Below are 21,054 nucleotides of genomic sequence, written 5' to 3'. Positions count from 1 at the left end.
AAGAGGGAAAGAGAAAGGGGAAGGAAAAAAGGTTAAATAGAACAATACAACTTAACCTAAACAGGTGTATAACTTAGAGTCCGGTTCTAAGAGAACCACCCGGATACCAGATTTATCCAGATAACAGTGGAGGTGGTGTTCCAAAAAACAAGTGCAATATCTCTTAGTCCTCATGCACACGGACGTTTTTTTTTGCGGTCCGCAAAAACTGTTTCCGTTGTTCCGTGATCCGTGTCCGTTTTTTCTTTCGTGGGTCTTCCTTGATTTTTGGAGGATCCACAGACATGAAAAATGAAAATAAAAATCTAAGTCAAGTTTGCCTTTGAAATGATAGGAAAAAACGGACACGGACACAGATGACAATCTTGTGTGCATCCGTGATTTTTCACGGACCCATCGACTTGAATGGGTCCGTGAACCGTTGTCCATTAAAAAAATGGGACAGGTCATATTTTTTTCACGGACTGGAAACACGGATCACGGACGCGGATGCCAAACGGTGCATTTTCCTATTTTTCCACGGACCCATTGAAAGTCAATGGGTCAGCGGAAAAAAAAAACGGAGAACGGAACAACGGCCGCGGATGCACACAACGGTCGTGTGCATGAGGCCTAAGGAGACTTGTAGTGAAGAGTGTAGACAAATAGTTCAGTCTAGTGACCCTTCTGTAACGTAAAGGATATGTCTTGTAAGGAAGAGAATAGTTTCCTTTTTCATCCGATATGGCTTCAGGTCCACTCTCTAGCCAGGGTAGGAGGTCTTTTCTTCAAGGGTGAGGTGCTGTCTTCATCCACGGTAGCCAGGGACCATTTCTGGAGCAGCTTCATGGTGTCACTTGGAGAAGAGATTGCATGGGTTATTCCATTTTTGAAGATCAGGAGTTTCACCAGGTAACCCCATTTATAAGGGATGTTGTGATCCCTCAGGATTTTTGTGGAAGCAGAAAATTCTCTGCGTCTGTTCAGTGTAGCTGCAGAGAGGTCGGAAAATAAAATCTTTCGGGTATATCTTGTGCAGAATTTGTTGCCTCGAGGAGTAATTCTTTAAAGTGGTAAAAGTGCAGCCTGGCAATAACATCCCTGGGGGGCGGCACTGGGAGCGCTATTGGGTTTAGGAATTCTGTGCGCTCTATCAATTAATAGGTCCATTTGTTTTGCCTTTGGGACCAGTGCGGCAAAATAATCTGTGAGGCAGTCCTTAATAGCGTACGTTTCAATGGTTTCCGTAATTCCTCTAAATCTTAGGTTATTGCGCCTGGAGCGGTCCTCCAGATCTGCTAGTTTAAGTTTTAAGGCCGATATTTCGTCCTCGGCATCATTATGAGCGTCCACTAACTGGTTGTGGGAGTTAGTGAGCTCTTTCATTTTGTCCTCAATATGAGACGTTCTCTCCCCAATTTGAGTGATATCTTTTTGTAGAGCAGAGAACACAGAGGATATATCTTTTTGTATAGAATGTCTCAGGTCATATAACAGGGACCTCAGAGTGGCTTCAGTAACTGGTGCAGATTGGCCACTAACAATAGGAGATGGGGGAGAGTGATTAGCAGGAATTTCTCTTTCTTGGAGCAAGCTTCCCTCATTACAGGAGGCTGCAGCTTCTTGCATCAGATATTTATTAATGGTTAAATCTTGCTGCCTTTTAGAGGGGGAGGGATATGCTGGAGAGGGAGAGGCAGCTATGTGCCCTGGGCTCTTTCCTCCTGCGCTTATGTGCCGCGCTGGAGGGATCTCCTCTTCATGCAGTACCTCAGATGTCACGTAGTGCGGAGAGCGGGCGCCATCTTGGATTTCACCAGAGGCTCTGAACGCCGCGATTCTGCTCGGCGGCCCCTCCTTTCTTCTCACACGGCCCATTCTTGGCGATAGTGGATGGATAGGTGAACGTCCCCGCTTTATTTCCTGCTGGAATCGGGTCACTTTACCCTGCTGTGAGCCGCTTCTTTCACCGCAAGCTCCGGAGCCAGCACGGCTTGAAACCGCTCCGCTCCACATCCGGCCACGCCCCCCAAACTGTGAGCAATTCATACAGAAAGTCATGATGTAAGGGCTTGTCCTCTGGGACTTTGATAGGCTAGGTCAGGATTAGGGTTTATATTTTTTAAAACTTTTATTTTTCTATTTTTATTTAATAACCATTTCCCCCCTTAGGGGCTAGAACCTGGGGATCTTTTCATCCCGTGTCCTATTCCCCCTAATAAAGTTCTATTAGGGTGACTAGGACTTCACACTCTCCCTGATATCCTGTGCATAGTGCACACAGCAGCAGGGAGCTTACCATGGCAGCCAGGGCTTCAGTAGCGTCCTGGCTGCCATGGTAACCGATCGGATTACACTGCTCAGGCTCCGATCAGAAGCTGCCACTGTACCACCAATAAAGAGGGGAGAGAAGCCACCAATGTTTTTAATACCTGGGGAGGGGTGCACTGCGCCACCAATTATAATTAAACTTTAATACAGGAGGCGGGTGCCGGCTGCAGAATCACATAGCCGACACCCGGCCTCTGACAGGGAGCTGCGATCAGCAGCAGTTAACCCCTCAGATGCCGCACCTCAGGGGTTAAATGCCGCTGATCGCAGCTTCCTGTCATAAAGGACGGTGCCGGCTATGTGTTTCTGCTGCTGGCACCTGTATTTTTATTAGGGTCCATTCACACGTCCGTGGTGTACCCGGCCTAAAACCCCCATAGAACCGCCTATTCTTGTTCGCAATTGCGGACAAGAATAGGACATGTTCTATTTTTTTGCGGAGCCGCGTCCCGGAAGTTCAGGGCCACGCTCTGGAAATGCGGATAGACCATAGAGTGCTCTCCGCATTCCGTTCTGCCCCATTGAGAATGAATGGGTCCGCACCCGTTCCTGATACTGCGGAACGGATGTGGACCCATTTGCGGACAACTGAATGGAGCCTTAAACGTTAATTTTCATTGGTGGCGCAGTGTGCGCCCCCCCCCCCTCTCTCCCCTCATTGGTGGCAGCGCACAGGGGGGAGGAAGAGAGTGACTCCTCCTCCCCTGTGGCGCTGAGGGAACATGGCGTGCGCTGAGGGACCATGGCGTGCGCTGACAGCAGCGCGCTCCATGTTCTCTGATACTAGGCTGTGCAGTAGCGCAGCCTAGTATCGATAAATGACAAATCCCAGTATAATATCGATACAGGGACAAAAGTATCGATTGGATATGCCATCAAGACAGGTGCAGGTCCCACTCCTAAAATCTGCACCTTTCTCTAAAACAGACCCCCTGAGCGTGAACAACAGCACAAACTGCATGCGTGGCATCCTCTCCATTCATTTCTATGGGAGTTCTGAAAACAGCCAAGCACTGGCTTGTCTATTTTCTCAAGTCACAGAGATAAATTGAGAGAGTACTGCGCAAGCATGGCCACCTTGTTGCTAGGCTTGCATGGCTGCACTCTGCTTACTTCAAGGATCCCGTTCTGTAGATAGGTGAAGGTCCCAGAGGTGGGACCCACACCTATCAGATAGTATCCTAAGTGATATGCCACCGATGTCTCACATGAGACAACTCCTTTAAGTCGTCCTTAATGTACGTTATATACAGACAGAGTGGCAAAAACAGGGTTTTAAATAAAACAACTTTACTATAAAATAATTAACAAACCTTTCTTTTCCAATATTTTAACTCTTTCAGAACACAACCAGTTGACCAACACAATATAAACATAATATTGTAATGCTCTGTTGGAAACAAACCACCGGAGTAACATCTTCATCTGCTGGGCATCGCAACGTAAAAAAATACTGTACACAGAGCGGCCATCAAATGGACTACTGCCCCCCAACATTCAAGGATTTATATTCCGCTCAATCGTTTTCTTCCTCCTCATTGTTTACAGGCTGGAAGGGCAGAGCGGTTTGTCCTCGTTCAGGATCCTGCATTCGGAGAATTTTTATAAGACTAGTAGAAGGAAGCGAGCTGCAAAGGAATACATAACAGAAGTTCAGGTAAGATTATTTGGTGGTAGCACCCAAACCATTTTAAAGTGTGTCTGTCACACCTAAAATCTTATTTCAAAGCAATCCTACTGTCAAAAGGGGTAGGTGTTCTGAAACTTAACCAGACCGTTCTCGTGAAAATCTCATCCTCTAATCCTGATGAATGCTTTATATGCAAATAAGGTTTTCGATGTACCATGGGTGCGGCTGCTCTGTTCGCTGCACCAACTTTCCGCCAGTAACACTGTCCGACCACAGCCTCTGGTTTGTGTGACAGTCCCTGAGATGTCAGAGCCGTAATGATCACTGCAGGGGATGCCAGGGGCACCAAACAGTGTGGCCGCACCCATCGGGCACTAAAACTTTTTTGCATTCCTCAGGATTTTAAAGGGCATCTGTCAGCAGATTTGTACTTATGACACTGGCTGACTTGTTACATGTGCGATTGGCAGCTGAAGACATCTGTGTTGGTCCCATGTTCGTATGTGCCCGCATTACTGAGAAAAATGATGTTTTATTATATGCAAATGAGACACTAGGATCAACAGGGGCGTTCCCATTACACCTAGAGGCTCTGTGGTCTCTGAAACTGTCACACCACACTTTGATTGACACGGCCAGGCAGTGAAAACATAACATCTGGCCCTGTCAAAGTATAGAGGACCTGGCAGTTGCAGAGAGAGCAGAGCCTCTAGGTGTAATGACAACGCCCCCGTGGCTCCTAAAGGCTAATTTTCATATATTAAAACATCATTTTTCTCAGCAATGCAGGCACATATGAACATGGGACCAACACAGATGTCTTCAGCTGCCAGGTGCACATGTAACAGGTCAGCCAGTGTCATAGGGACAAATCTGCTGACAAAAGGGGTCGCCCCAGCTTGGACATTGGGGGCCTATTGCCTGGATAGGCGCCCAATGTCTGATAGGTCTACTTAGAATGGAACCGGCACAGTCCCAGAGGGCGCACCTACTAGCAATATGACCCCAATGTCCAGGATGAGAAAAACTAGATTTTTGTACTTACTGTAAAATCTGTTTCTCTTCCGCTCATTGGGGGACACAGGCTTGACCTTGGGTATAGCCATTGCCACTAGGAGGCGACACTAAGCACAAAAGTGCGAGTCCCTTCCTACAGGGACTAAGCTAAAACCGTTTGTGCAAAAGCAGTAGGAGAAGCAAAAGAAAAAACAGGAAAACCAAACAATGTACAAATCCAGAATCACGCAGGCCACGACGAGGCCCGCAGCCTGAGAAAATGTGTGGGAGCTGTGTCCCCCAATGAACTGAAGAGAAACAGATTTTACGGTAAGTACAAAAATCTAGTTCTCATCCGTATCATTGCGGGACACAGGCTTGACCTTGGGACGTTACAGAGCAGTCCCAGGGGTGGGCCATAACGAAGAAGCCTTCCGGCCATAGAACCACCGTCTGCAATACTCTGCGCTCCAGAGAAGTGTCAGAAGATGCTAAAGTGTGTACTCTTTAAAACTTGGAAAAGGTGTGTAAAGACGACCAGAGAGCCGCCTTGCACACCTGAAGGGCCGAAGCCCCATGATGTACTGCCCAAGAGGGCCCACTGACTGAGCAGAATGAGAAGTAGCCCGGAAGGGCGGGGGCCTGTCACTGATGCAGTACGCTTCCACAATGGCCAAACGAATCCATGGGGAAATTGAAACTTTGGACGCAGCCAGCCCTAGTCTCGGTCCCTCTGGAATGACGAATAGAGAATCCGTCCATCGGAAAGAGGACGTCTAAGACAGATAGATGCCAATGGACCGAACCAAATCCAGAGTGTGGAGCGACTGTTCACGAGGATAAGACGGGGCAGGACAAAAGGAGGGGAGAATGATCTCTTCATTGAGATGGAATTCCAACACAACATTCGGAAGGAAGGAGTGGACAGGGTGAAGGACCACTTTGTTCTGGTGGAGGATAAGAAAGGGAGGCTGACAGGAAAGAGCCGCTAGCTCCGACACCCTACGGATGGAAGTGAGTGGACACCTGCTGCACAGGCTCAAACGGAGAGGACTGGAGAGCGCTGAGCACCAGATTAAGGGTCCCCCGGATTTAACGGAGGACAGTAAGGGGAACCCCCTGCAGGAAGGTCCAAACCGCAAAAAGCGAAGCCAGGTTTTGTTAAAGAATGGAAAGGGCCGAAACGTGCCCTTTGAGGGAACTGATAGCCAACCCCAAGTCCATGCCCGACTGCAGGAAGGACAAGTGTCGAGGCAACGAGAACCAAATGGGAGACAACTGGTGGCGTTCACACCAACTAAAGTAAGACTTCCAGGTCCGGTGATAGATCCGGGAGGACGATGGTTTCCTAGCCCAAATCATGGTCTGGACAACAGCATCCGAGAAACCCTGAGCCCTTAGTATGGCTGCTTCAACATCCATGTTGTTAAATGTAGCGAATTTGGGTGCAAGATCGGTCCCTGCGACAAGAGGTCCTCCCAAAGGGGAAGACGCCAGGGTTCGTCGGAGAGGAGGGAGACTAGAATGACGGGCAGACCTTCGGACCCGATTTTTCAGAAAAGACGCAGAATGAGCGGAAGAGGAGGAAACATGTAAGGAAACGTGAACTGCGTCCACGGGATCACAAGGGCATCGGACGCCCGAGGCTGAGGATCATTGCGGGAGGCCATGAGATCCACATCCGGCCGACCAAAAGCTCACAGATCGAGAGAAAGACCTCTGGATGCAGAGCCTATTCGCCGGGATCGAGTCTCTCTCGGCTAAGAAAGTCAGCGATCCAGTTGTCGACGCCGGGGATATGAACTGCCGACAGAGCTGGAACATGTCTCTCCGTCCAAGAGGATGAGTGCTGCCTCCGACATTGCTGCCGGGCTCCGGGTGCCACCCTGGTGGTTTAGATATGCGACTGCCGTGGAATTGTCGGATTGAACCCGAACTGGATACCCCCGGAGACAGTCTGTCCAATGAACCAGAGAGACGAATCGCCCGCAATTTCAGAATATTGATCGGAAGTTGGCATTCCTCGCAGGACCAGCCCAACGGCTGCATCAGAGACAACAACCAACACCGAAGGTCTCAGCGTGTCCGGTCAGGGAGACGGATGAGTCGATCCTGGGAGGCTGGAGAACGTTTCCAAATAGACAGAATGCACCGCTGAAGAGCCCTGGTATGGAATTGAGCATAGGGCACTGCTTCGAAGGAAGAGACCATGTGGCCCAGAGCCCTCATGCACTGGCGAATGGGAAGAGGCTGAGTCAGCAACAAAGGGAGGATCTGACAACAGAGAGAGGAGAGTTTGTACGGGGGCAAGAAAATCTTGGCCCGATCGGTGTCTAACAGTATGCCCAGAAAGATCAGCTGCCAAGATGGATGAAGACATAACTTTGATAGGTTCAGAACCCATCCAAAGTGTTCCAGGGTGTCTCGGACGATACGCAGGCTGTCCACCGTTGCCTGGAATGACGAACCCTTGAGCAAGATATCGTCCAAGTACGGAATCGCCACTATCCCCCTAGTATGAAGCAGAGCCATGACTGAGGCCAGAATCTTGGTAAAGACTCTGGGAGCTGTGGCAAGACCAAACAGGAGGGCCACAAATTGGTAATTAAAAGTTCCCACTGCAAACCGAAGATATTTCTGGTGACCGACGCAGATCGAGGACAGGTATTTCCCCGGGTCCATGGATGCAATGACCGAACGCAGGTACACCATTCGGAAGCAGCAGTGCCGAAGGAATGGGTTGAGGGCTTGAGGTCTAGGATGGGACGGACCGTACACGCCTTCTTGGGTACTACAAAGAGATTAGAGTAGAATCCGCGAAAACAGTCTTGAGGTGGAACCGGGACAATCACTCCCTGCCGCAGAAGAGAGAGAATAGCCTGAAAAAAGGAATGGGCGGTGGAGGGTGAGGTCCGAGGGGACGAGCTAAAAAAACGGGGCAGAGGTGGGGAATTGGAACTCCAGTTTGTAACCCTCCGATATGACTTCTTGCACCCAGGCATCTGAGACGTGAGATAGCCAGACATGCTGGAATAGATGAAGACAACCTCCCACTCACCTGGGGAAGCCAGAGGCCACCCATCATGCAGAGGAGGACTTGGGGGTATAGGGCTTGAAGCACTGCTGGCGAGGACGAGGCTTGAAAGATGGTTTGCGCTTCTGCTCTGGGGAAGATGTCAGTTGGCCGCTTTGGGCTGGAGGGACTGCGAAATGGCCGAAAAAAGTCTGCGCTTTTTAGAGCTGTTGAAGTGTGTCCTGCTCATAGGGCAAATGGGTGCTTTTACCCCCTGTAGCATCAGAGATAATCTCATCAAGACTCTTGCCAAAAAGTCTGCTACCTGCAAAGGGGAGAGACGTCAAGGCCCGTTTAGAAGCATTATCCACCGCCCAGCAAGATAGCTACATGGTACGGCGAATAGCCACCAAAAGGGCCGAAGAGCAGGCCAAAAGCCTGGCTGCGTCCAGAGAGGCCTCACAGATGTAAGAGCTGGCGTAGGAAAGTTGCACTGCAATATCCGAAAGTTTCTCCGTAGCTTGTTTGCCCACTCGGTCATAGCCTTACTAACCCATGTCAAGGCAAAAACCCGGCGCAGGGCAGTGCCAACTGCTTCAAAAGAAGATTTGGCAAAGGATTCCAATTTCTTATCTCTTGGGTCAGAGAAGGTAGGGCCCAGAAAGAAGCTTGGAAAGTACAGAGGGCTTCCCTTCTCCCCACCCGAGAACTGACATGCAGCTGTTAACTCTTTCCCCGCCTGGGGGAACATGGCTTTGTGAGGACCATCCTAGCAAGTAACCTGTGAAGGGGGAGGGGGCTTGGAGCCAGGAATACTTACCCGTCCGGCATCTTCTGCCCCCATTCCCGGGTCACCACCTCGGGAGGGCCGCTACACTGGAACAAAGGGGACTTGTAGTTAGGGCTGCAGTAAACGAATATTTTTGTAATCGAGTATTCTATCAATTATATTTCTCGATTCATCGAGTAATCTAATAAGAAAAAGCTACTTAAAATAACTTTCGTAATTAGGTATGTATAAAGTTATTCGTTTGAAGGGGTTAATAACTTTATACATGCCTAATGCCAAGGTGCTTCCATTAACCCCTCCAAACCAATAACTTTATACATGCCCATTGGGTTTGGAGAGGTTAATGGAAGCACCTTGGCATTAGGCATGTATAAAGTTATTGGTTTGAAGAGGTTAATGAAAGCACCTTAGAGGTGCCTTCATTAACCCCTCTCTAAACCAATAACTTTATACATGCCAAGGTGGTGCTTGCAGCCTCCATTAACCACTCTCTCTCCATCTGCCTCCCCCCAGCCTCTGATCTGCTTGCCCCCAGCCTCTGATCTGCCTCCCCCCCCAGCCTCTGATCTGCCTCCCCCCCAGCCTCTGATCTGCATCCCCCCCAGCCTCTGATCTGCCTCCCCCCCCAGCCTCTGATCTGCCTCCCCCCCCCAGCCTCTGATCTGCCTCCCCCCCCCAGCCTCTGATCTGCCTCCCCCCCCCAGCCTCTGATCTGCCTCCCCCCCCCAGCCTCTGATCTGCCTCCCCCCCCCCCAGCCTCTGATCTGCCTCCCCCCCCCCAGCCTCTGATCTGCCTCCCCCCCCCCAGCCTCTGATCTGCCTCCCCCCCCCCAGCCTCTGATCTGCCTCCCCCCCCCAGCCTCTGATCTGCCTCCCCCCCCCAGCCTCTGATCTGCCTCCCCCCCCCAGCCTCTGATCTGCCTCCCCCCCCCAGCCTCTGATCTGCCTCCCCCCCAGCCTCTGATCTGCCTCCCCCCCAGCCTCTGATCTGCCTCCCCCCAGCCTCTGATCTGTCTCCCCGCCTCCCCCAGCCTCTGATCTGCCTCCCCCCCTCCCCCCAGCCTCTGATCTGCCTGCCCCCCTCCCCCCAGCCTCTGATCTGCCTGCCCCCCTCCCCCCAGCCTCTGATCTGCCTGCCCCCCTCTGGTAACGCAACCCCCCCCCCCCTCCCCAGTATTAATCATTAGTGGCAGTGGCCACAGGGTCCCCCTCCTCCCCCCCATCATTGGTGGCAGTGTCAGTTCCGATCGGAGCCCTAGCAGTGTAATGCTGGGGCTCCGATCGGTTACCATGGCAGCCAGGAGTCACGCTACTGAAGCCCTGGCTGCCATGGTATGTTAGTGAGCAGAGAGCAGCGCATTATACTCACGTGCGCTGTGGCCGGCGGTCGCTCCTTCTCATAGGTCTGTGCGGCGCATTGCTAATGCTGTAAGCATTAGCAATCCGCCGCACAGACAGAAGAAGAAGCGACCGGCGGCCACAGCGCACGTGAGTATAATGCGCTGCTCTCTGCTCACTAACATACCATGGCAGCCAGGGCTTCAGTAGCGTCCTGGCTGCCATGGTAACCGATCGGAGCCCCAGCATTACACTGCTGGGGCTCCGATCGGAACTGACACTGCCACCAATGATGGGGGGTAGGAGGGGGACCCTGTGGGATATGGCCGGCACATTCATTGGTGGCGCAGTGGCCACAGTCCCTCCCCTCCTCCTCCTACTCTGTCCTCATTGGTGTTCAGCGGCAGCCGCGCACAGTGGGGAGGGAGAGACTCCCTCCTCCTCCCTCCGCTGTGCCGGCTCAGTCCTGCCTCTCTGGCCTCCGGAGGACACGGAAGCGGTGAGTGAGACGCTTAATTTCACTCCCGCTCCGTGATCACGTGATCTAAACGATGAATTTTTTGACTCGATTTAATCGAGTTATTCGAATAATCGTTTCAGCCCTACTTGTAGGTGGCCGTGGTGATCCGAAGGCTGGAGGGATGCAGAGGCTCTAAGAACCTCTGGTCCTCCTTGTCTTCTGGGGACCGGGAAGGAGCAGCGGGTTTGGGGACCCCCTGGTCTCCCGTCTCCTGGGTGGGCGTGAAGGCAGCTAGGACTGCCTGTAATCCCGCTGGAAGAAAGGAAAAAAAATAAAAAATCAGCACACCCGCAAAGCAGGGAAGGTCTGCCTCCTACGGACAACTAAGCTAAAACTGTTTTAGCTTAGTCCCTGTAGGAAGGGTATAGCTGGAGGGAGGAGCTCACACATTTGTGCTTAGTGTCACCTCCTAGTGGCAATAGCTATACCCAAGGTCAAGCCTGTGTCGCCCAATAATACGGATGAGAAACTTTTTTTTAACAGTTTGGCCCCTTGCAGACGAGCGTGAGCGGAATAGGTCCGGATGCCTTGCGGATGCGTTCAGTGAAAATGCGCGATTTCGCAAGCAAGTTCATTCAGTTTTGTCTGCGATAGTGTTCAGTTGTTCTGTTTTTTTCACGTGGGTGCAATGCGATTTAGTGCATTTTGCACGCGCGTGATAAAAAAAACTGAATGTTTACAAACGACATCTCTTAGGAACCATCCGTGAAAAACGCATTGCATCTGCTCTTGCTTGCGGATGCGATTTTCACGCAGCCCCATTCACTTCTATGGAACCAGCGTTGCGTGAAAACCAACGCTCATCTACACAGACCCATTGAAATTAATAGGTCCGAATTCCATGCGGGCGCAATGCGTTCGCATCACACCCGCGCTGAATATTCGCTCGTGTGAAAGGGGTCTTATAGTTATGTTTTGGGGCATCTATCCAATGTGGTGGTATTCGCTCTTTGAAAATCAATTTTGGAGGCGAGAGATGCCCTTTCAATAGGGTTTTATGGGATTTCACATTGATGACTATACTATGGTGTGATCAGTGGCGATCGTACCCCTGGGTGCTGCAGTATAGACACATGCATCCAACGCACTGCAGTGTCTGGTACAACAGCACAGTCCCAACCAGCTGAATATGCAAAGTTACTGTACCACACATAGCCTGTGTTGTAAGGGTCTACGGAGGAAGGGGGATTTTGATTCAAATTATCGATGACTAGTATTTTGTGTAAAGAGAGTGATCCAATAATGGAACTGTATGGCTACAATTCGTTCAGAGTTCTTTAGCAGTGAGGGGCTGTTCCTGCGCTCAACAGGCTCCGGCCTGGACAATCCAATGCCTGCGTTGCCAACCCGAAAAGTGGCACAAGCGCAGAGGCTCTACTGCTACTACTGGAGCTGCAACTGTGCCTGCGTCTCTACACTTCTGGACCCTGTCAATCAAGTGGCAGGGGGGGGAACCTGTTGGACAGAAGGGAAAGCCCCTCTCTGCTCAAGGACTGATGAACTAATCAATTCATACAAATTTATTTGCTCATCTCTATTAAAATCACAATATAATAAATTAATATTTTACCTCATATGTTGTGGTGTTAACAAAATAAACTGCCGAAACCGCTGAGAATCAGCCATGGCAAGCATCATATCCATCGATATCCTCCTATTCACCATATCCTACAAGACAGAGGAGAGGTAAGCGTCCGAAGCAGCTTATTAGAGCAACAATCACAGCTATCACGTGTGGCAGTGCTGGTCCTCATCCACATGGAGGTATTAGATATGGTGGAATTGACAGTACAATACACATGTGGGTCTTCAAAACCCAGAATTTAAAAGTTTTGCAATGTGTAGCCTTAGCCTAGGAGCTAGTTCACACCTAGACGACCTTACTGTAAGGCGGCTCTTCTGGTTTTTGCCACAAAAATTGTAAACGTCTAAACGAGGGATCAGCAACCATCAGCACTCCAGCTGCTGTGAAATTACAACTCCCAGCATGCAAACATGCATAGTCGTTCTTCTAAACTCCCATAGAAGTGAATGAAGCATTCTGGGAGTTGTAGTTTCTGAACAGCTGGAGTGCCGGAGGTTGCTGATCACAGGTCTAAACTGGTCCTTTTGCTTTCAAAGGAAATGGTCTTGAACCAAGAAAGTGAACAGTCTGAAAGGAGAATCAGTCCCTTGCGAGAGGCAGTATACCGGAAAACTACGAGGAAAAACGGCATTGAAAAAAAAGAGCTGAGCGTTGATTTGCAGGGCACACGCCTGAAGGTGGCACTGCCCTAGGCCTCCAGCTGACTCTCCCTGATGAAAGTATTGCTCTGTACGGATATGGGACAACAACTCCAGTATCATCCAAACGTGTGTACTTGCAGCAGAGATCTTTTTTTCTTGCTATGTACTAAGTGGGGTTTGGAGAACCATTCACTAGCGCTGCCACCGGTCCATCAAGGTTATATATAAAATGTAATAGCGTACCATGTAGACATCAAATTCATCCAGACATCTGAAGGGCGATTCTGCGATTGACCAGAGAGAAAGCACAAAACAGACGGTAGAAAATGATCGTTCTCCTCCGGAAAGCGACCTCATGTCGGACAGCGCTGCCTTGTTTCCTTCCCCGGGCTGGACCTGCGGAGGAATATTACATGGTCAACAGAAGAACTACATATGACATGCTGAGCAAAGGGCAGATGGCCACCTTAACCGGGATGTCGTTTTTTTTTTTTTTTTAATGATCAACTTACAGTGATTGAGAGAGTTTCATTCTTGTGGTCAAACGCGATTTTCCCAGAATAGGACCTCTGAGACAGCAAGGAATCAAAGTAAAACTTGCATCGAAGCGTAAGGTACCTGCAAAAGAATGAGCGTAGAGGGAATGACCACCTGCAGAGAAACTGCAATGGGAGCTAACATTTTAAAGCATCTTTTCCTGTTCCTCTTCTCTTCCCTCTGGAAATGTATGAATAAATTGACAGGTGGGGGCTACCATTTCTGACTATTCCTCTTGAACCAGTATGTTTTTAGAACGTCTGTGGAAAATGTGTGTATACACTCATACACAGTCAAATTAGCATATATACAACATGACTGACCTATTACTTGCCACACAAGGCCAACCTGTAACCATTTGCATTTTTGTGCTCGGCAGTGACAACTACTTTCCACTCAAAGCCATAACGACCAGGTGCATAGAAATGAAATAGGTCCTTGGCTCCACAGTTGCAAGAGAAGTCATTTAGCAGTAAATAAATGTACGGGCCACTACTTTCTCAGAACCTGATGGACCCCATTATTAAAGGGGTGTCTCACTTCAGAAAATGGCATTTATCATGTAGAGAAAGTTAATACCAGGCACTTACTAATGTATTGTGATTGTCCATATTGCCTCCTTTGCTGGCTGGATTCCTTTTTCTATCACATTGCTTGTTTCCAGGACTTAATCCAGCAAAGGTGGTTGTGCTTGCACACTATAAGAAAAAGCGTTGGCCTCTCAGGCGGCTTGCACTGCTGGAATGCGTAAAGGCCGATGCTTTTACTTGTAGTGTGCAAGCACGACCACCGCTGCTGGATTGCAGGGTGGTCATAACCATCGAAAGGAAAAGTGTATAATGTGATGGAAAAATTAATGAAGCCAGCAAAGGAGGCAATATGGACAATCACAATACATTAGTAAGTGCCTTGTATTAACTTTCTCTACATAATAAATGCTATTTGCTGAAGTGAGACAACCCCTTTAAGTCATTAGGATAAGCTGGACACCACTGGAGCCCATCGAGTGGAGGAAGGCAATGCTAGCACAAGGTAGGGTTGCACCGGGTATTGAATTATCGATACCCAATCGATACTTTTGTACCGATTCGATACCGGGATTTGCCTTTTACCGATACTAAGCTGCGCTTCTGCACAGCCTAGTATCAGAGAACATGGCACACGCCATGTTCCCTCAGCAGCACAGTGGAGAAGCAGTCTCTCCCTTCCTCCACCCTGCCGCTGCCACCAATGACGGGAGAGAGGGGAGGCGCTGTGGCCCCTACGCCACCAATGAATATAACTAACGTTTAATACAAATACAGAAGGCATTGTGCGGGTGGCAGAATCACAGATGGCACCCGACCTCTATGACAGGGCGCCGCGGCAGTTAACCCCTTAAGGTGCTGCATCTGAGAGGTTAACTGCCGCGGATCTCAACGCCTTGTCCTAGAGGTCGGGTGCCGGCTATGTGATTCTGCCACCGGCACCCGCCTTCTGTATTTGTATTAAACGTTAGTTATATTTATTGGTGACGCAGTGCGCCCCAAATCCAGTATTAAAAACATTGGTGGCACAGTGCGCACTACACCCCCCCCCCCCCCCACAGAACCCCAGTGTTATTGTGCCCTCTGACAGTGGACTTACCTTCGAAACTGCTGATACGCCTTGTGTCGGTGAGTCATGATATCATCTAACAATTTCACAAACACTTTCAGATTTCTGATTTTACTTTCCATCTCCTGATAGTTCTCCTTTGCAGCATGGTACTCTCTGAAATAAAACAGAAAAAAACTGTCACCATAGGTACAGGGCGAAGTGATGTTAATCAGGGGGCGGTGAGTGCAGCCAGCACCATTACACTCACTGCTCCCCATAAAGGAAGCGCTCATTATTTTTCGCTTCATAAGACACACCTCCATTCCCCCCCACACTCTTAGGGGGCAAGGGCGGAGTGCGTCTTATAAAGCAAATATGGTATATTAAAGTGTACAACTTTTGGTTACACAAATAAAATTTGCTAAAACCATCATGCAAAATGTTTTATATTACTTCCTGTTCTCTGACCCACATGACGAGTGGGCGGGCTAAACATACAGTTGAGGGCAAACTTTATAATGGACCAATTTGTAGTGCTAATTATTACGGTATCTGTATGACAGCCATGATGTGAAAAATCTACGTCTGGCGCATTGCTCAAAATACATGAGAAGTTCTCTGTCAGGTTTAAATACAACGTTATGGAAAACCTAGACCAGACCAAACTAAGGTGATATCCCCGGGGGCCTACTTTATTATCTCTTCTCTGTTCCCATGAAGATCACGTTCTGAGTTGATCTTGTCTCGAAGGCGGTTAATTTCAGCATCCAAGCTCTTGGCCGTGCGGGAAACCTCAATCCTCTCAGGAAAAATCTGTTTGGCCTTAGAATTTTTTTCCTGTTTAGTTAAAAAAAAAAAAGACAATAAAATAAAAGTAAACACGTAGGGGGAATGTTGGGTCGTCAAACATGGCCGCCGCTCAGGAACGGAGCCATAGTCGGTGGGTGCCTGATGTTTTACATGGCAGACATCTGCCGGCACGGTTTGCGATAGGAGACAACTTTGATCATGGACAGTTAACCCCTCAGATGCTGTGGTCAACTGCGGCAATTTAACAGTTATTTACAGGGAGTGGGTTGCCTCCAGTGACCTAATAGACACCCCCCGGCGGTGTTTAAATGCGTACTCTCATGATCGCTGTTCAATTCTCCTACCAAATAGTTTCAATAAAAACTACAGCTTGCCCCTTAAAAAGGAGCCTTCACACAGCGCAGTTTATGGTTGTCAGAGTATGGTGATGCAAGGCATAAAATAAACTAAATGTGGTATATCTGTAATCACACTGCCCCTAAGAACGCACTGTAGTTGTCACTGTGCTGCTCACCACCACAGGGCGCCCTCTTACTAAACGCTCATGGGTTGCCAGTTTACCTCTAGGTCTTTTTCTTTGGCATTCAGTTCGTCTTTGTGCTTCTTAATCCCATTTAAATGCTCCTTGAGCTTCTCCTCGTAGTGTTTCTTGTGACGCTTGCAGTTCTCCACTTCCTGGTCCACTTTGTGAAGATCTTCCTGGAATGGGAGAGTGAGAAGTTTGTCCTTGCTTTATTTCTTTGCAGGCTCAATCTAAGGACTGCAGAAGACAACTTCTTGCGATCTTTTTGAGAACATGGCTATATTCTCAAGATCTTAGGCTACTGTCACACTGCCGTTTCTGGGTCCGCTTGTGAGATCCGTTTCAGGGCTCTCACAAGCGGCCCAAAACGGATCAGTTCAGCCCCAATGCATTCCGATTGGATAAGGATCCGCTCACAATGCATCAGTTTGCCTCTGTTCAGCCTCCATTCCGCTCTGGTGTCGGACACCAAAACACTGAATGCAGCGTTTTGGTGTCCACCTGACGATGCAGAGCCAAACGGATCCGTCCTGACTTATAATGTAAGTCAATGGGGACGGATCCGTTTTCACTGACACAATATGGTGCAATTGAAAACGGATCCGCCTCCCATTGACTTTCAGTGTAAGTCCAAACAGATCCGTTTGCATTATCATGAAAAAAATAAAATAAAAAACAAACAAGCGTTTGCATTATAGGTGCGGATCCGTCTGTGCAGATACCAGACGGATCCGCACCTAACGCAGGTGTGAAAGTAGCCTTATGCTGTTTCTCTTCTGCATTACTGACAGTCTCCTGAAACGTCTTATGCCAGGAAGACCTCAGGCACACAAACGTATTTTCTTTCCGTGTCCGTTACGTTTTTTGGCGGACCGCATACGGAACCATTCATTTGAATGGGTTTGCACAAAAAAATAAAACAGAAGTTACCCCGTGTGCATTCCGTATGTCCGTATTTCCGTTCCACAAAGAAAAAGAACATGTCCTATTATTGTCTGCATTACAGACAAGGATAGCACTATTAGGGGCTGGCTGTTCCGTAAAATATGAAATGCACACGGACATCATATATTTTTTGCGGACCGCAAAATACATACAGTCATGTGAAAAAATTAGGACACCCTTTGAAAGCATGTGGTTTTTTGTAACATTTTTAATAAAAGGTTATTTCATCTCCGTTTCAACAATACAGAGAGATTAAAGTAATCCGACTAAACAAAGAAAACTGAAGAAAAGTCTTTAAGATCTTCTGTAAATGTCATTCTACAAAAATGCCTATTCTAACTGAGGAAAAAGATAGGACACCCTTGCCCCTAATAGCGAGTGTTACCTCCTTTGGCTGAAATAACTGCAGTGAGACGGTTCTTGTAGCCATCTACCAGTCTTCGACATCGGTCTGAGGAAATTTTACCCCACTCCTCAATGCAGAACTTTTTCAGCTGTGAGATGTTTGAGGGGTTTCTTGCACGTACAGCCCTTTTCAAGTCACCCCACAGCATCTCAATGGGATTCAAATCTGGACTTTGACTTGGCCATTCCAGGACTCTCCATTTCTTCTTTTTCAGCCAATCTTTGGTTGATTTACTAGTATGTTTTGGGTCATTGTCATGTTGCATGGTCCAGTTCCGCTTCAGCTTTAATTTTCTAACTGATGGTCTCACATGTTCTTCAAGCACCTTCTGATACACAGTAGAATTCATCGTGGATTCTATGATGGTGAGCTGACCAGGTCCTGCTGCAGCAAAGCAGCCCCAAACCATGACACTTCCACCTCCATGCTTCACAGTTGGTATGAGGTTCTTTTCTTGGAATGCTGTGTTTGGTTTACGCCAAACATGTCCTCTGCTGTTGTGTCCAAATAATTCAATTTTGGACTCATCTGTCCAAAGAACATTATTCCAGAAGTCCTGGTCTTTGTCAACTTTATCTCTGGCAAATGTCAGTCTGGCCTCGATGTTTCTCTTGGAAAGCAAAGGTTTCCTCCTTGCACACCTCCCATGCAAGTTAAACTTGTACAGTCTCTTTCTGATTGTAGAGGCATGTACTTCTACATCAACAGTAGCCAGAGCCTGCTGTAGTTCTCGAGATGACACTTTAGGGTTTTTGGAGACCTCTTTTAGCATCTTGCGGTCTGCTCTTGGGGTGAACTTGCTGGGGCGACCAGTCCTGGGCATGTTGGCAGTTGTTTTGAAAGCCCTCCACTTGTAGACTATCTTCCGGACAGTGGAATGGCTGATTTCAAAATCTTTTGAGATCTTTTTAAATCCCTTCCCAGACTCATAGGCTGCTACAATCTTTTTTCTGAAGTCCTCTGACAGCTCTTTTGCTCTCACCATGGTGCTCACTCTCACTTCAACAGTCAGGAGCACACCAAACTAAATGTCTGAGGTTTAAATAGGGCAAGCCTCATTCAACATGCAGAGTAACGATCTACTAATTATGTGCACCTGGTGTGATATACCTGTGTGAGATCTGAGCCAATTTAAGAGGGAATACATGTGAGGGTGTCCTATCTTTTTCCTCAGTTAGAATAGGCATTTTTGTAGAATGACATTTACAGAAGATCTTGAAAAGACTTTTCTTCAGTTTTCTTTGTTTAGTTGGATTACTTTAATCTCTGTATTGTTGAAACGGAGATGAAATAACCTTTTATTAAAAATGTTACAAAAAACCACATGCTTTCAAAGGGTGTCCTAATTTTTTCACATGACTGTATGGTTGTGTGCATGGGCCCTAAAGCAAATATCCTTCACTATATGCATACAGAGAGCAGGCAACATGTGATTTCTATGGGGAAACGTCTGAAGAAGCTCCACACCCAGAGCAGTGTATGGGCAGCAGAATGTCACCACCGTATACTCCTAAACTAGAGGAGGAGATTCTATTCATCTGCACAACAAACCCCTAGCGTACGTCTGGCATATTGATGAGCTGCTGATAATCCGGTCCTGTTCTAAAGAGAAACTACTGACCTTCCATAAAAACTTCCACCGGTCTAAAAGATGTACGTTGGATTGGGAATAATTAAGAGTGAACCTGATGGTCTAGCGGATCACTCTTAATTATTCCCAATCCAACGTACATTTTTGCGACACTACTGTACAATCATCCATCTCATTAACTATCTCATATCTATCTCTCTATGTCTACCTATCAATCATTATATCTCTCTCTCTCTCATATCCATCCATCATAATCTCACAGGCCGTCCAGCATATCTTCCATGAGACAGCTTTCACGCAGAACACATTAGAAAGTCTCCCGTTTACAGCCAGGCCCTACGATATATTTGGATCTGTTCACAGTGAGGACAGAAACCACCACCTGCTGTCACTAAGCAGCACATTCCTGCAATATAGATATATCATCCACTGGTTATAGATGAGCGAATACAAAGCATGGAGCAGCCTGGTGAAATACAGACACAAGGAGGACATCAGCAGGGTGCCATCAGTGGTCAGGTACAGCCCCCATAAGAGCATCCTAAAGCCAGTATTACACGGCCGAAGGTCGGGAAGATCGTTAACAAGCATTCATAAGTACAAGCAGCTGATGGCACTGGGGGGGGCAGCTGATGGCATGGGGTTGAAGCTGATGGCACGGGGAAGCTGATGAGTTTTTATAAAGAAAAACGTTCTTTTAATTAGCTTTTTGTTATTGACTACAAAAATAGTCGATAGCTGCAGCCCTAGATCATGTGATATTTTTATAGAGCCGGTCGTGGCAACACCTAATATGTCTGTTTTTCTTTTACAATTTTAGATGTGATCATTATGAGCAAGGGATTTTCTTTTCACTTGCAACTTTTTTATTATGAAAAACTTTTTTTTTTTTACTTTTTATCCCCTCTGTAACGCATTACAATACATCATATACTGTAATGCATTGACTGACCACTTTTACACTGACAGAGTGCCTATGAGACATAGGCTCAAAGGCTTCTGATGCAGTGACAGGGACCTGATGGGGAGGGAGCCGTACCATCTGCAAACTCTGTGCGAGCCGAGGTCAGCTTTGACCGCGGCATACAAGGGGTTAATATGCTAGCATTGGTGTACGCACCTGCCCCTGCCCGATCAGAGCGCCGTGCATGCACACTATAGGGGGGAAAAAAAAAAAAAAAAAAAGAGCTGCCCTCTCCGGTGGCCGGGACTGCGGGAGTACACATAGGCACACATGCGCAGCAGCTCCCTTCTCAGGCCTCTCATATCTGTTGCTGCTGCGGTGGTCTGTAACCATGGAAACAAGCAGTGTATAATGTGATAGAAAAATGAATCCAGCCAGCAAAGGAGGCAACATGGATAATAACAGCACATTAGTGAATAACTTGTATTAACTTTCTCTACATGATAGATGCTATTTGATGATGTGAGACAATCCCTTTAAAATGAAAAAAAAAAAAAAACGTACAGGCACAATCTACTAACTAGAAAATGTAGGAAAAACAGTCTATAACGTGAACTATATAACACATGTGACTGCCCTCAGCGCGGGGCGAGATGATAGCATGCATTACTGGCGACACACCTTCACTGGTTCAGCAACCTCCGACACGGAGCTGATTTTTGCTTTAATGTCTTCATACTGACGCTCGGTCTCCAGCAGCACGGATTTATACTCCTCCATTTCCAGCTTTGCCTTCTCCATTTTCTCCCTCACAAGCTCAATTCGCTTCTTGTTCTCTTGCACTTCACCCTCCTGTGACAGAGCGCACACAGAAAAACAGAGAAAATCCCGAATTCAGCCACAGTACATCACACATTACACAGAATAGGAAAATCTC

The 21,054-nt window shown here is 47.9% G+C and overlaps 2 protein-coding genes across 2 annotated transcripts in view; both read right to left on the bottom strand.

Moving 5' to 3' along the window:
- Positions 1-635: 635 nt before the first annotated feature.
- On the bottom strand, positions 636-3,714 carry LOC122934611. Its single transcript, XM_044290198.1, has 2 exons — positions 3,624-3,714; positions 636-2,013 (listed from the first exon to the last, which is right to left on the bottom strand). Exons 1-2 carry the CDS (start codon positions 3,684-3,686, stop codon positions 1,045-1,047), a joined length of 1,032 nt encoding a protein of 343 aa, XP_044146133.1. The 5' UTR covers positions 3,687-3,714; the 3' UTR covers positions 636-1,044.
- SMC6 (structural maintenance of chromosomes 6) overlaps positions 3,616-21,054 on the bottom strand; it is a 69,109-nt gene continuing 51,670 nt past the window's right edge. The window contains exons 20-27 of the mRNA XM_044290196.1: positions 20,799-20,969; positions 16,310-16,447; positions 15,630-15,775; positions 14,987-15,112; positions 13,336-13,441; positions 13,067-13,219; positions 12,168-12,265; positions 3,616-3,938 (exon numbers count right to left, since the gene is read on the bottom strand). Of these exons, the coding sequence (XP_044146131.1) occupies positions 3,827-3,938; positions 12,168-12,265; positions 13,067-13,219; positions 13,336-13,441; positions 14,987-15,112; positions 15,630-15,775; positions 16,310-16,447; positions 20,799-20,969 (1,050 nt within the window). The 3' untranslated portion in view covers positions 3,616-3,826. The remainder of the gene's footprint in view (positions 3,939-12,167; positions 12,266-13,066; positions 13,220-13,335; positions 13,442-14,986; positions 15,113-15,629; positions 15,776-16,309; positions 16,448-20,798; positions 20,970-21,054) is intronic.

This window comes from Bufo gargarizans, chromosome 4 (assembly GCF_014858855.1).
Source record: "Bufo gargarizans isolate SCDJY-AF-19 chromosome 4, ASM1485885v1, whole genome shotgun sequence".
NCBI lineage: Eukaryota > Metazoa > Chordata > Amphibia > Anura > Bufonidae > Bufo > Bufo gargarizans.
Note: the sequence above shows the minus strand (reverse complement) of the source record. Positions and strands in the feature narration are given on the sequence as shown.

Coding starts and splice junctions, on each gene's coding strand:
- LOC122934611 (XM_044290198.1), bottom strand. CDS start 3,686: ATGTTTATATTGTGTTGGTCAACTGGTTGTGTTCTGAAAGAGTTAAAA. Junction 2,014..3,623: donor TAAAATATTGGAAAAGAAAG/GTTTGTTAATTA, acceptor AATTGCTCACAG/TTTGGGGGGCGTGGCCGGAT.